The sequence below is a fragment of the Nymphalis io genome, chromosome 22 (assembly GCF_905147045.1).
Source record: "Nymphalis io chromosome 22, ilAglIoxx1.1, whole genome shotgun sequence".
NCBI lineage: Eukaryota > Metazoa > Arthropoda > Insecta > Lepidoptera > Nymphalidae > Nymphalis > Nymphalis io.
In genome coordinates, this window is record NC_065909.1 from 6956149 (window position 1) to 6973195 (window position 17047).

The 17047-nt window shown below is 35.2% G+C and overlaps 1 protein-coding gene across 3 annotated transcripts in view; it reads right to left on the bottom strand.

Annotated features, from left to right (window-relative positions):
• LOC126777155 (uncharacterized) overlaps nt 1-17047 on the bottom strand; it is a 130244-nt gene that overhangs the window by 65908 nt on the left and 47289 nt on the right. For 2 of the 3 annotated variants that reach the window (XM_050500084.1, XM_050500082.1), the window contains exon 2: nt 8139-8731. In XM_050500084.1, coding sequence (XP_050356041.1) covers nt 8139-8706 — 568 coding nt within the window. In that variant the 5' untranslated portion in view covers nt 8707-8731. The remainder of the gene's footprint in view (nt 1-8138; nt 8732-17047) is intronic. The other variant, XM_050500083.1, reaches the window with a different exon arrangement.

The window sequence follows — 17047 nt, forward strand, 5'->3', positions numbered from 1 at the left end:
ACTTCAATTATCAATATTGTTATCATGAATTATCCGAGTGGCGCATATAAACAGTCCACCGAGATTCGAACCCCGTATGCCCCTTATCATCTATAAGGGGTATACTTTATACATTTTATATTATAAAACTTATTACATATTTGAAATTATATAAAATTCAGTTTATTTACTGATTCTATGACATATTATTTGGAAATATATTAAGTCCTTACATATGAAATTGGCGTTTTGTACGGGAGGAATATAAAGTCATTTTTTTTTCAAAGTCAAAGTACGCACCGTTGTTATCTATGCACTTTTGCCATCTCATAGGTAGTTCATTGATCCCTTTACTAAAAAAACCATGGGGACGAGAATCAATAAGCTCTTTGAAGGCGGTTTGGACTACCGCATCGGAGTTGAATTTTTTTCCTTGTGTCGTCCAAATTCCGGTAAAAATGGAAATCTGTTGGAGCAAGGTCTAGGTCTAGGGAGTACGGTGGATATCGCAGATATTCCAATTCATCTAACTTAGTGGTTGTTTGTTGTGCAGTGTGTGGTCTTGCGTTGTCGTGAAGCAGCAGTGGCCTAGAGCGATTGACCAATCTCGGTTGTTTAGCAGCTAGTTCTTCCTTAACGGTTTGCAGTTGCTGACAATAGATATCTGCCGTAATCGTTTGGCCAGATTTTAGAAAGCTGTAGTGAACGACACCGGCGCTAGTCCACCAAACACTTACAAGTAACTTTTTCTGAGTCAATTTTCGTTTAGGGTCGGATTTGGCTGGGTCTCCAGGGTTCAGCCATTGCGACGTGCGCTTCCGATTCAGATTCCGAGCAAAGTAACACAGCAGTCGACGCGTGTTTTCAAGTTCGATTCACTCAATTCATGAGATACCCATCGTTCAAGTTTATTTACTTTCCCGATTTGCTTCAAGTGGATTAATAGAGTTTTATCACTTACCCCGTAGCCTGCAGCTATCTCTGCAGTGCTTTGTGATGGATCCGCTTCCACAATAGCCTTTAATTCTTCATTTTCCACTTTGGTCTCCGGCCGTCCACGGGGTTGGTTCTGAAGGTCGAAATTTCCAGAACGAAAACGTTGAAACTAAAAACGTACCGTGCTTTCTTTTGCGACACCAGCGCCATCATTAATCCTTCGAGCTGTTTCTGCAGCACTGGTGCCACGGTAGAACTCGTACTCGTAAATATACCGATATTTCATGTTTTCCATTGTGCGGTAATAAGCGACGCCAAAGAAAAAAATAATGAGGAAAAAACAAATGAATGACTGTTTTCAAAACTCAAATGTACCATTTTTTTTTTATTAACGCTGGAAAAACGCATTACGCGTTTCTCCCACGGGAACAGTGGGGGGGGGGTATGTGGGACTCGCCGGTGTCCAAGGCGCCGAGTGCGCCCCGAACATCGGAATACCCACTAAAAAACTAGCGGCACCCTTTCCGTATTAACGAGGAGTGCCACGGGATCGCTTTCGCATGCTACCGTGGCGCTCTGACAGCCGACCCGCCTATGTGGGCCTCCATTCTCTAGGGAGGGTTCCCAGGGTACTGTGAACCCCCCCTAGTCCCGGCGGCGCCTATTGTGGCGGGGGGAGAAGGTGCGCATAGCGTCTTTTTCTTCTCCCCGGTCTTTTCCGGCGGATCGGGTCTGCAGCGGCATCTTCTTCCCGCGCCCGCTCCACAGCCTCCTTCTGTGACATCACACTATCGCAGAAGGAGACCATCTCCGACCAGCACCCCTCGCTTCCGAGCATCGCGTCGATGATGCTCGGCAAGGAGAGATTTCCTCTAACAACCGCCGCCAGGGAATGCCTTTGGGGCCCCCACGCGGCACACTCCGTCAGGGTGTGATGCGCCGGGTCGAATAGCGCACCACACTCGTGGCAGGAGGGTGACACCTCCCGCCGCGCTATCTCGTGCAGATACTTACCGAAACAGCCATGTCCGGTAAGCACCTGCGTCAGCCTGAACGAGAGCGTGCCTCGTTTCCTTTTGACCCAGCGACTCAAGTGGGGACGTACCGCCTCCACTGTCACCAGGCCCGCCGTGGGTGACCCCAGGTCCTCCTCCCATCGGGTGATCAGGGCCTGCTGGGCTAGAGCCCTGATCCGCCCGACCTCCGCCGACCCTAGACGGTCGCCGCGTTCCCTCGCCTCGGCCCGGAAGCGGTACACCTCCGCGAGCACCTCCACCTGGAGTTCCCACGGCTGGTCGCCCGCGAGGGGTTCGTCGCTGTCCAGGACACTGTACGATATCCCCTGATCGCCCTCACCGCTATGACCTTCTGCGGCTTCCGCATGATGGCCCGGTTTTGTGCGGTGAGTGCGTCCACCCATATCGGGGCACCGTACAGTGCCATCGACCTCACTACACCGGCATAGAGGCGCCGGCATAGCGATCCCGGCCCTCCCACGTTGGGTAGAAGGCGGCCTAAGGCGGCGGCGGCATTGACGAGCTTCGGGCCGAGTTGCACGAAATACTGCCCGAATCTCCATCGCCCATCCAGGATCAGGCCCAGGTATTTCATCTGGGCCTGCACCTTGATCACCATCCCGTGGACGGTAAGTCAAATGTACCAGCTATATGAATTTATAAATTTGAATTTGGAATTTTTAACCAAAGAGGAGATATTTCAGATAAAAGTGGTACGACAAAACACTTATTTCATATGTAAGGACCTAATATATATTTTAATATATGTTTATAGTAGTAAATGACGGACTGTAATTGTCTCACAGCTGGACAAGATTTCTTCTTCTATATTCTTCTTCATGAAAAAACATAAGTAATAAGGAAGTATCCTTATTACTTACGTTGACATATTACTTAAAGAATTGTAGCGTACTTGTCGAACCTATTAAATACCCATTAATCTAAATGTTTTTAAAATAGTAATTAATTTCTTATTAAACGGTCATTTGCAAATTATAAAGGCTTCTTCTAAATATATATGCAGATAATTAAATAACTCTGAAACAGGTAATTGATATTTTATTCCATATTACTTTTATTTAAGATTTAATTAAAAAGTATCATGCAGTGTTAATTTGTATTATTATCGTTATACAGTAGGTAATATTGTTCAGAATTAAATACATACAAATTACCTGTATGTAATAATGATATCTGTGTATAATTAAAATGCGGTTATACTTCTCTTTTAAACATATTAAGATTTCCGTCACATTTAAAAACATCGCCATGTTTTTTTCATGACAATTTTTTAAAGTACATTTTTAAAAATACAATATAATTTAAAGATACAATTCGTAAATAACTTTAAATAAATATTGTTTTACCTTTCATTGTACATTCAGATGTATGAACCGAAGATTGGTTCCCGAGTCAGTCAACCCTCGCCATACAAGGTGTACCTAATAGGACGCCCCTTACAAACGTTGCATTGACATAAAATTATTGCCTATTACTCTATACTACTGATATTTGAATGGCTTATTGGAGACCAGTTTTTATCTCTAATTACACATGTCAGTGAGTCGATTTAAACATAATTTATAAACTATATAAACATTTTGGCATATATATATTATATATATGTATAAATATTTAACATTCCAACTCCGCTTACTTCGCTGGAACTATTATAAATAATTATTTATTATTATATTATGTATAACTTATACATAACTAAAGTTCGAAATACAATTTTTTGTTATTAATAATTTAAAAATAATAATTAATCTCTTAAAAATAATTTATTATTATCAATAGCAATAAACCTCAGTGTGAACTTAGCATTTACAAAAAAACGCGAGGTCCACACTATGTAAGAAACGGGTACATTAACGAGCATATAGCAATAAGCAATAATTTAAACTTAAAAACCCGGAAATACTGTACAGACTATACTATACTAATAGCCTCAATTGGTAATATTATTAAAACTTTGATTTTATTAATACAAGTTCATCAATATTAATTGCACCGACATTACGTAAGAGTTGATAATAAAAATATTTGGGGCACATTTATGATGTGATTTCGACTTATACACATATAATAGTAACATATTAACATACAAGCAAATTGAAATGTAATAATAATTTAAGTTTGGCGCCCCAGGCTCTAATAAATATCCGCCCTTTAAATTTAAGGAAAAATACGCATTATATGCGTATCGGCAAGCGCAGCGTAGGGCGCCCTCCAGCCAGGTGGACCGACGACCTTAAGAAGGTGGCGGGCACCAACTGGATGCGGAAGGCGGAGGACAGGGAGCTTTGGCGCACCTTGGGAGAGGCCTATGTTCAGCAGTGGACAACGATTGGCTGTTGATTGATTGACGCATTATATGCTTAATTATTATTAACGACTAATTAAGAGTAGGTAGAGATAGGTAACTATAGTAGATAGGTAATGAGTTTTAGAACACTTTTGATTAGGTAGGTTCTTTTATTTCCTTTAATACTTAAATATCAATTCAAAAGGAACAAAACAAATAGTAACGATTATAAAGGCACTAGTCTGGCCCTATAAGACTTGCCCTGGGCACACGCCCCTTGGCCTCAGGGTAAAAACGACACTGCATACAACGATATGTATATTATTTCTATAACCAATTTTAAACACATACTGAAAAGAAGTACATTTAAAGTAAACCTTTTACATCCTTACTTATAAACGTTAGCGGTTGTTCAGTTTAACACTGATTTCACCCCTTTCTCTCATTATTGATTTGACATTCGAAAGTAGAAGACACAATATTGCTTAAAGAATCACCATTAAACAACGATTATAAGGAAGGCCTTTAGTAAATAGAGTCAAGTTAAGTATCTTTGCGAGACGTTTTTGAGATTGCAAAAGTGTAGTCACACATTTTACTGGTGGTAGACCACATTTACCATCAGGTTGCCCATTTGGTCGTCCGCCTTCCTAATTTATAGAAAATAGAATTTGTAAATCTAAGTTTTGTTTTATTTACTCCTTCGATTGGAATAGAGCCTATTCCAATCATAACATATTCTTAGCGTTAAGTTTAAACTCACTTAAATCTTTAAACCTCATTGTGTTCTACAAAATTAATAACTTCTATTAAAAAGATATTTCAAATTTGAAATAGGAAGAAATTTCAAATTCTACAACATCGCATGTATAGTCTATATGTGTATAATCGACATCGTAAAGCTTGTATAATTAGTGTTGTAATCTGTGTTAGCTGTTTCTCTGTTGTTTTAATTAAATCATTAGGAACCTATATGAAGTTACCTGTACTTTCGAGCAAATTATTATTATAACAATATGTTATAAAACCTTGTAATATCCTTTATATATACTAATATTTGTTCGTTAATGTCTTCTTTATGTCCTAACTAATGAGACCAAAAGAAATAAACGCAATGAACGTCTATAAATCCTAATAGTATAAATTTGTTAGTTACGCTTTAACGACTTAACTATGCGGCCAATCACCATGAAATTTAGCATATATGTTGTCAGGTTTCTTGATAATAACTAACGTAAAACTTAATGACGTCAATTACTACCAAAGAAGAAGATACCAGAGAAAAAGATACTATACTGTTTGTCTTTGTCTATTCATATAAATATACGTCTTTGTAATTATTGTTCAGCAATAAATTATTACATAAATGTTATAAACGTTGATTAGGGAGTGATTAGTTAAACAATTGTCTTCTTCTTTCGAATGTCAAATTAATATTGACAGAAAGAGATAAACATTGTTTCACTAAACAGCCGCTAAGCAACGTTAACAAGGTCACCGATAGGTTTGGTATTTTAAAGAGTTTATATACAATATGTCATATTATACATAGCTGGGTACTTAAATGATTATAATATTTATAATAGTACAAATGATAATGCAAAATTCGTTACGAATAGAAACAAGAATACTATATTGGTTTATCTTTAAGTACTGATAGCTTGAGATATTGTTTCCCAAAACACCGAATTTAATCTTTTAGATAACAAAAACATCTAGGTACACTATTGACATAATAACCTAGATTTGTATTTGAAACTAAATTCTGAAATTCAAAAAATAAATAGTTTGATAACTACTTAAATTCAGTCTGCTTTCGCTTTTTATTTGATTAATTTGTGTTTATAATTCATCTCGTCCACAGCCAAAGTTTGCTATGTGTATATTCAGCAACCCGCATTGGCGCAGCGTAGTAGAACAAGTTCCGAATCTTTTCTCCAAAAAGGAGAGGAGGCCGGCAGTGGATATTCACAGGCTGTGTAATTGTCTAGTATTACAACTGAAAAATACATACCGACACAACATTTTTAACATTGAAACTTTTCGTTTGTCTGTGGTTAAGCATTAGAAACGTTTAGTTTGACGATCCAATGCCATTGTGAACGCGACGGTAACTATCCCATTCATGGAATAATAACTCTTATAATACCGTATTCAATACGAAAATTGCATGCATGCAATTTAGATGAATATACCTTTCATACCATAATAGTCGCTATTCTAAACTATTGAATATCAAAATTGATTGAAGTAAAACTTTATGATAATTATGATGCAAATATTGCACCTCGATATACATCGAATTTAAGCAGTTATTTATATGTACATAAAGACTAGTATACAATAAACTATTTGTCTATGTGTAAAACCATTCTTAAATCTCGTCAAACTGTTATTATAAGGACGAAATTTGCATACATCATATTTAAACTTTACAAACAAGTTCAAAGTAATATTGATAATGATTGTTGGCAATTTCACCCGTATATACAAAACAATAAGTTATGAAATTGTTTATCATAATAAAGGTATCCAAGTTTCCAACCGTTTAGGCATTTAGGCCAGAGACGATTATGCATTGTAGTTATGTAATGCCTTAATGGCTGTGTCTATTGTCACCAAGATTATGTAAAGGAAACATTAAAATTTCGCTGGCAAGGGATCGTGGGCTAGTGTCTGGTGCGGAAACTTTAGGTTAAGTAATGTTATTCTAAGGTCAGGATAGTTTGAACTGGTTTAAAACACGTCGCTAGTTTTCTGAACAGTCTGTATAACATTATATTTGTTCCTAATAAAGCGTATTTGAACAAGGTGGAAGGTATAATCTCATTTTGCATAAAAAGTTGATAAGAATGTTCTAAGTGTGCAAAGATAATTTTGGGATTCGATATATTAATAATAATTAATGTATCGAATCCACAAAGCGTAGTCTTAGTAAGAATTTCCAAATAAAATAATAAAAGATATTATTTTAAAGAATTTCTACCATCAAACAAATAAAAAATTAAAGTAACAGACTGTACATATCCTGGACTAAGGAATCTCTTAGAGAGAAGGCAAAGTCAAGAAAAACACTTGACTTGAATAATTATATTTTATTTTAGTACAACACAACGTAATGGGATTGTTCGGCCCTGAACGATGAAGGTTGCCCAACTACCTAACTGGCTTATATTAATCGACGCGCTTTCTCCTGAATTATATCTATTGGCAAATATTTATGGTATGAATGATGTGTGGTTGCATAATATATGCTTAATCCAGCTCACGTGTTCCCCTCCTCTTACAACCCGGGTTCCTTCAAACGAGGCGTGAAGAGGCATCTTGCGGGCCGGCAAGGCGGTGACGGCTAGTACAGAACATTCTTCCCGACTATACTGGCCGTCGTCGCGTTTGGACTCTACTACCACTTACCATCAGGTGGAGTAGAGTCATTTGCCATCCCGGACATATAAAAAAAAAAATTCAATTCTTTGCTTTGGGACTTGGGCCAAGTTACATTGCAAACACGTGGGCTGAAGATTAAAGACATAAGATCCACATATATCGTAGATAATCCATCGAGACGTGATTCTTTACTTGAGGACTTCTTATGCTAATTGAGGTTATTTTCCTAATATGACGTGAGCTCGAGATTAGACAACATTAAATAAACACACATTCATTCCAGATATTTTATAGATAATCTATTTTATTGACAAATTTGTCTTACTATGTAATATTTGCTTGCAAATCGTTTTACAATTCAAGGGTCAATTTCAATTATTTGCAGAAAATCAATTCTTAATAACCAGAAACATTAGAAACTCATTTATTTCATAGAATCAAAGGTCATAAATTTCTTACAGTTAGTCAATAATAAGAATTAACAAAGTTAATCAGTATTCTTAGGAACTCACCATCATAAGAATCCGGGATGTATAGCGGTTTCCCCACTAATTTTCCTTTCTTCCCTGAAAGCGGAACAGCTTCCACTCTTCTATGCGCCTCCAACACTCGATAAAGAAGCACAGCCCTATCCTCTCCCTCGAACTTCACAACACGCGGCAATGAAAACTTATCCACAAACTCTTTGAGCGTCATCACATCACTACTCTCATCCTCTGGTTCAGCGGAACCGTTCCGCCTGCCTAAAAGGAAATTATCCGACCAATCCGGGTTCGGCCTCCGTTCCAAGAAGTCTGGTCGTCGTTCACTACTTCTGGGTTTGTATCTTGGAGGACGATCCCTTCTGACGAGCGCTTCGTTCGCTTCTGCCAGCCATCTCGTCACGAGTCGTTCTCTTTCAACGTCGAGGTATCTCGGTTTAGAGGCGTCACAGGCGAAGCGGGCTGCGTCGAAGCAATACTGAGGGGGCGGTGGACGTAGCCGTGGTGGGAAAAAACGGGGTGGAACGTAGGGCGGGTGAGGGGCGTAGGCGGGCGGCGTCCTAGGCCCGGAGCCCTCTACTGACGCCGTGCGGAACATTCTCTCAGGCCATTGATGCCTCTATCTGGAACAACAGACAAAATAGTCATTAATAATGATAGAATAATAATTAGTTGAAGTGGTATTTTTATAAAAAAAATATTTTTAGATATTGTCTATTCATATAACTGCAATTAATATTAAAGTCACATTTATAAAATTGGCTTAACATTACACAAAACACTTAAATTAACAAAATCAAATATTAGGTTATTAAATAAACTTAAGAAATACTTAAAAAACAACAAATAAATAAATAAAAGATTAAGTACAAATACGATAGTCTTATTTATTTTATCACAATATTACTGACCTAAGAATTCTTTAAAAAAAATCAATCAAGGAGATAACTTCATATAAACATATTTTAATACTCCTTATAATAAACAATACTACAGGAAAAAAAAATATTACAATTTTCTAGATGCCTTCATTAATCCATTTCATAATTATCGTAGTGACTCGACAGAATTAGATGCTGTTTTTGTTCGACTAATTCATATTTACTGAGAAACTGATCGTATCTGTAACTACGAGTCAATAAACTATGTATTACTTAAGTAAAAAAAAATAACCATGGTAACAGGAAATTCTTCTATTAATTTTTATATGGCAGGTAGGAAGGCATTAATGGACCACCTGTCGCTCAGTCTGACCCATTGATATTGCTGATATCAGACTAATTATAAATACGACAATAACTCAGTATGTTTGTTTGTTAACTCATCATGACTAAACAAAGAAAACGATCGTACTCAAATATGGTAAAAAGTTGATCTGGATAAAAACATAGACAGAAATTACAGAATTTACGAGAACAATTTCGCGAAGAGTCGCAGGAAACAGTTGGTTAAAGGTTGGTCTGGTCTTTTGTACAATTACATTGTGTTAATTTTTTTACTGAGACGGACTGCAAATAATAATAAATATTGGCATTGTGGGAAGTATTAACCATCCCTTCCATCTTTTACATTGCCAATGTACTATCAAACTTGGAATTAATTTAAACCTTATATCTGTAGGTTACATTGGCTCCCTAGGAATACATATAATGCCGCGGGTCACAGCTAGTTAATGTATAATAGAACAATTTTCAATACAATGACTTATTATCATGTAACAATACATCTCTTATTATTTAGATAATAAGACGAAATATCGCTTGTAACAATAAAATTTATAACAGTGTTTACGATTTTCTCACCGATAAACAGGATTTATACAGAACGTTCTGATCCTATAATAAATTACGTTAAGTATAGTTCGTTAAAATGTTTCCAATTCTTTTCTTATTTAACGTTTCCCGTCCTTATTATTCTAATCCATATCATATTTTGCTAAATTATACGAAGCGGTTACGATCGCATCGCAATCTTTTACGAAACAATACATCATTTAATAAGTGTAATTAAGGTACAGGAATACAAACAAATTCCAGGAATCAAAATTACTAATATATTTCACATTCATAATATATTTATAAAATGTGAATTTTCAAAAGCTTTATAAACTGTTTTTAACTCATTAACATAAGCCTAAAATTTCCATATTGCTAACATCAGATATGACGAATTTCCATACAAACTTACCCTTCGGGAGATTTATTTTGAAAAATCCTAAGTTCCATAAGTACAAAATTTCATCCTGTTAGACCCAATGGTTTCGGCGTGCCTGGTATATCAGTCAATTATATCAGTTTTATTAAATAGATTTTTATATGACAAATAAATCGTTCCAAACAATATATTTGTGCCGCTGGTTTTTTAATGGGTATTCCGATGTTCTGGGCGCACTCAGCGCCCTGGACACAGGCGAGTCGCACATCCCCCCCCCCCCCCACTGTTCCCGTAGAGGAAACGCGTAATGCGTTTTTCCAACGTGAAAAAAAGGGTTTTGTGATCTAGTTCGCGCTAGTAAAAGTTGCATGTGTGTGTGTGGGCTCGTCTTGGTGAGAACTGTCCATTCAATTACTTGCCTGCTAAACTGTAACACTTTGTATTTCTGTTTTCGTTAAAATGTTGAGTAAACGTAGCAATTACAGACATAAGTGGTAAGCATTTCTCACAATTCCAATGTCTATGGTTAAGTATAATTAATATCGAAATCAATTTGCCTTCGCACAATAAATAAAATAAAAACTATTCACATTAAAATTTGTATCTATTTTTAATGTTTAAAATTCTCATATTTATCTTTTAACATTTGACTGTACCGTCTCAAGTTCCATACCTGCTCTTACCATACATAGATAATAAGGCAACATGTACATATTCTGCAAACAATAAATTATTGTCTATGCTCTATAGCATATTTATTTATAAGGGGAACGGGTATACTTCGACTCGTGTAATAAAGCTATTTATATACTCGCTAATTCATTCTCACTGACGGTTAATATGGAGATAAATGCTTTCGAAAAGTCCTTTAACTATTTTATTCCCTCATTTTAAAATTACGCGAATTTAAGCTATTATTATCATTTTTGAATTGGAATAAATATAGAGTGCATTGCCAGTTCTTTTTCGATGAATCTACATTCCGAACCGGTGCTATTTTATATTAAATTTAATCCTATGAAAAGACGGTATGACACATCTTGAATATTAATGTAAATTATTTGATATCACAATACTGGAGAATGACAATTTAATAAGGCAAATAAATATAAAATATTCTTAATAACTTTTTTAATACATGTACAAAAGCGAATTAAATTATACAACATTGTACTCTTAAAAAAAAGAAGAGACCTCAGCCCAGCAGTGGGACATTTATACGCTGCTACTTTACTTTTATATTCTACAATCATCTGCAATGTGGGCAAAGATTTGGGCGAAACTAGTTTGAAATCCAGCTGCTAGATTCGACCTTCACAAACTAAAAGGTGAAGTTATATAAAAGCTTGTAATATTACATAACTTTTCAAATATTTTTTTATTGTAATAATTTTACATATCTTATTTCCAGTTTCATCATATGTAGAGATATTAATTGATTTTCGTTGGAATTCTTGTAACTTTTTGCAGGAACTGGTGACATTCAAATGTAAATGTGGCATAGAACTTTATTTTGAAACAAACTCTACCATATTTCATAATCGTCATAGTAACTATACTTTAATGAGCATATTTATGAATATTTTATAACTTATCTCCACTACAAATCTATATATATTTAAATAACATATAATTAAATATTTTAAAAGCCTTGATTGCCACTAGGCTAAAATGCGTGTATCATAAGTTAAGATTGCATTTTGGTTCAAACCCAGACGAGTAAGACTGAGTTTGCACGTGTTTATAATTCATCTCGAAGTGAAATAACCTGCATATGTAGAATTAGGTTCTACCACATGTGTATCGTACTTGGCCAAGCAACGGTATATACTATAGGCTTCTACTTTTTTCTTCTATATAATAATTAATTTATATAAGCCGACGATACGATTATTCGTACGCTTTAAATGTCCCACGTATCAAGTTCCTCACGTTCCCGATATACAATTATGCTAATGCGGTGTATCCAGTTTAATTTGTTGCCATTAATACTTATTTGTTTACAAACCGAGTGCAATCAACATACGTGTAATTAAAACCACCGCGAAACCAGTTAAAGATGACCGAAGTTATTTAACATTAAGTAAAAAGACGTTTAAACTATGCATATAATTACGGAGCATCGTATAGGTATGTAATATTTTTTTTTATTTATTGCAGTATTTATGCATTCATTTTAATTTTAATACTATTTTATTGCCAATGTGTGTTAAGGATTTTTTTTTCAAACTAAGTAAGTAGACTGGCATTAGAGCAACTTAAGGCAAGTCACCACCGCCCATCGACCTATAAACCATATAAATAACCATCTCGATATTGACACGATAAAAAATATTAACCAGTTACATTGATGCGCCACCAACCTTGGTACCTTGTGACTGTCGGTCGTCGCTAAATATTCAAGCAATTGCTAAACACACAGAACCGTCCAATTAAATAGAATTACGTCATATTTTGTACCCTATATATTACATATATAATGTAACCATGGCTTTGTCCATTTTATAACTCATTCTGTACTTTGAGAGTATTATCCTACTACTACTTCTACTACCACTACACACCTTGCCTACTAATATTATAAACGTGAAAGTTTTTGAGGGTGGAGGGATCTTTGTTTCTCTTTCACGCAAAAACTACTGAACTGATTTGGATTGAATTTGAAATAGAGATAGATACCTGCACCTTTTCTTCACACGAAGGCGTATCCTAGGGCGGAAGTTAGTAAATTCGTCATATGTATGCAAGAAAAGGGGAAATTTGTTAACCTAGCGGTGGTATTGAATGTATAAAATTAATATAATGTTCATTAAATTTGCTTTTAACACCTTATTGAAAAGCATATGCAATTGATGAAATGGTTTCTAAGCAACAATCAATCACACGTAATCGACTACTCATTACGAGCACCAAGTAAATGCACGCAACGGACCGCTTCAAATAGTTAAGATGGCAATTATAGGATTACCGTTTACCGGAGGATGCAATTTTAAAAAGGATGTTATGAACATCGATTTCAATTTATAAATTATTAGAAATTTAACAACTTACAAACTTGTGCTCATTAATATTAATTAAAAGATATTTTAAGCACGCGTAACAGGATTTGAATATTCATATTATAACTAGCTGGCTGTTCCATTCAATTTCCCCTCTTCAAGTTTAAAATTTCCAAAAATCCGTTCCTAGCGGATGCTTACGTTATAAACATACGTTCCAAATTTCAGCTTTCTAGGCACGTAGGTTTTGCTGCGCGTTATTAGTCATACAACGAAGAATTTTATAAATATGAATTACTAGAATTGGTTTAAGTATAAAAGTTTGGTAATTATTTATAATGAAACATTAAGTATGAGCATTATAGGACATCACCACACAAGCGATAATACTATAAAAATTAAGATAAAAAGGTTGACACAGACATACTTTAGTAAACGGTATATTTAAGCTATTGACGCGTAAGTAGAGTAAACGCGTATCTTTTTTTTCGCTTTTGTGTACATCTGAAAATGTGTATGCAAAATTTATTGTAGATCAGTTGATGTATGGAATGAATACGCGAAAGCCTAATAAACAAACTTAACATGGCCATTTAGATTACTATATAACTTAGTATATACATTTAACGCTTACACTGAACACTTTAAAATACATTTACCAGGTTTTGTAAGTAAAACAGGATAAATTTATGTTCTCTTTGATAGATAACAAATGAATCTTCAGCGAAACCTGAATAGATTGTAATTAATATCATGACAGCACCGTGAACGGACCGGTCAGCACTTAGAACGTTATTAATGAAAGAATATATTCTGGAAATACTATAAATTTTAAATGCTAATCTATACAAATAAATGAAACACGTTTTTTTTGTAATGTTTAATTGAAAAAACTACTAAACCACTATACATTTTTTTTTATAGAATTGGAAGGCGGACTAGCATATGGGCCACCTGATGGTAAGTGGTCACCAACGCCCATAGACATTGGCATTGTAAGAAATGTTAACCATCGCTTACATCACCGATGCGCCACCAACCTAGGGAACTAAGATGTTATGTCCCTTGTGCTTGTAATTACACTTGCTCACTCACCCTTAAAACCGGAACACAACAATACCAAGTACTGCTGTTTTGAGGTAGAATATCTGATGAGTGGGTGGTACCTACCCAAACGAGCTTGCACAAAGCTCTACCACCAGTAAAACATAAAACTTATTGGAGAAGATGCAGCCCGTTTCGTCGTGGTATGTAGCTGCGCTTCGCAGTTTTACCCGCTTCAAAATACGATTGACGTGACAAGCCCGAATTTAATGTTCTTGTATTTACATAATATATTAAAGTTATCTTTATATACTTTTAAGCACACAAATCATAATTACGTCTCGAAACAGCAAAATATATCGTATAAAATTAATACAAATATAAGCAATAAATAAAATGTTGATTGGTTTCAAAACGGAAATGCGATTCAACATTGAATCAGCCGTTCTTGTTATCATTCAACACGAACAAGACTGTACTGTTATAATCTGTGCGTATAATAAATTTAATGTAATTTGGTGGTCTGTATATGATAGGCTTTATGTTCTCAAATGGTCGAGATGGCCTAGTGGTTAGTACGCGTGAATCTTAACCGATGATCGTAGGTTCAAACTTCACTGAATTTTCATGTGCTTAATTTGTGTTTATAATTCATCTCGTGCTTGACGGTGAAGGAAAACATCGTGAAGAAACCTGCATGTGTCTAATTTTATTGAAATTATGCTACATGTGTATTCTACCAACCCGCATTGGAGCAGCGTTGTGGAATAAGCTCCCTTTCTTCTCCTCAAAAGGGAGTGGAGACCTTAGCCCAGGAGGTAGGGTTTGTGTCCGGGTATCACTCATTCATCACATATTCTACCGCGAGATTGCAATACTTAGTATTGTTGTGTTCCAGTTTGAAAGGTGAGTGAGCCAGTAAAACTACAGTCACAAGGGACATATATATGAATGGTTAACATTACTTATAGCGCCAATGTCTATGGGCCGTGACCCATCATCAGGTGACCCATTTGTTCGTCCAACATATTTTGTATTAACAATTACATGTATATATATGAGACTATTTTCGTTACGTTAAAGTTTTATAATTATATTACTCTATTAATTATTATCAAATAAATAATAATAATATTCTGGGATATTATTCACACACGGCCATCTGATCCCAAAATAAGCAATGCTTGTACTATGGAAACCAGACAACTGATTTACATATATTACTTTTTGTAAATACATACTTATAAAGATAATTACACCCAGACTCAGGACAAACAGACATGTCCATGCACACAAATGTCTGTCCTGGATGTGAATCGAATCCACAACCTTCGACGTAAAATGAAAGTGTCTACCAACCACGCCAACCGGCCCGTCAGATAAATAAACATAATTTTATAAATTAAACCGACTGATGTTTGTCATCATAATAGGAATATAATTTATTGTCTATTAGTCGTAATTAATAATTTTCCTGTATACTTCAATACATACATATTTTTTATCGGCATCTATAATTTCACACTGTTTTACTCGTAGAAAGTTACATAAGAAAAGTCGATTATATTAACATTCATTGATTGTTTATCAATTAGTTGGAAGTGAATGTGTGCAGCAAAAACTTGTATTTGCATACATATTAAATCTATTTATATACTAGTATGTAAATTAAACTATGTTTTAGTAAAGGAATTCCTAATCAAAATTAATAGTATTATTTTATGAATAGCTAGCTATGTATATACTAATATTATAAAGAGGTAAATTCTATGAGGTTGTAGGGGTTAATCTCTGGATCTATTGAACCGAATTTGAAAATTATTTTACCAATAGAAAGCCACATCATTTGTGAGTGTCATATGTTATATATTAACCCGAAAAATGAAAGGACTTTTTCGTGTTAGTCGGATGTCTTGGCCAACGCGACTTTTGTCAGGAAATAAATCATACCACTCAGTACTAACCAAATTACCATAATTTCATCACAAGTAAAAATGTTTACCGCCCAACGAAGTGGGCACGAATCAGCTAGTTTGTAATAATTTCGTTTTAAGACATCAATATATTATATTTCAATTATTTGTTTTTCTGGTCTAATGGCTTGCTTTTTATAAGGCTGGCCATATTGAGGTATTAATTAATTAATTAATTAAATTAATTTCAAATAATTTTTTTTATGATATAGGTAGGCGAATGAGTCTATGGGCCATCTGATGATAAGTGGTCACCATCGCCCATAGACAACAATACCAAGCACTGCTGTTTTGCAGTAGAATATCTGATGAGTGGGTGGTACCTACCCAGACGAGCTTGCACAGAGCCCTACCACCAGTAAACCCCAAATCAAGGTTCCGATTATTTTTAATTCATTTATTTCCATTTATTTTCAATATATATTTAAATCAAAAAGCAGTTCACCTTATATTTTAATGGCTTCTTAATACCTATCATTAAGCTTAATTTTAAAACGTAACGCATTCTGAGGTTCCCGGACACTCCTAAAAAGGTAAGATTGTATTGCAGATATCTATACAATAAAAGTTAATTCATAAACGAAAATATTGTCATTTTTTAATTTGAACACTTTCAATATTATGTGTATGCTTCAATTGTCACCATTAACAACAAAGATACCATTATTTAAAGCCTCTTAATGTGTGGGAGATTTAGAAGTAAATCTTACCCTTCCATTTAGCGTAATAGCCTAAAGATTTCTTATATCCTAGAACCCATAAATCCTTT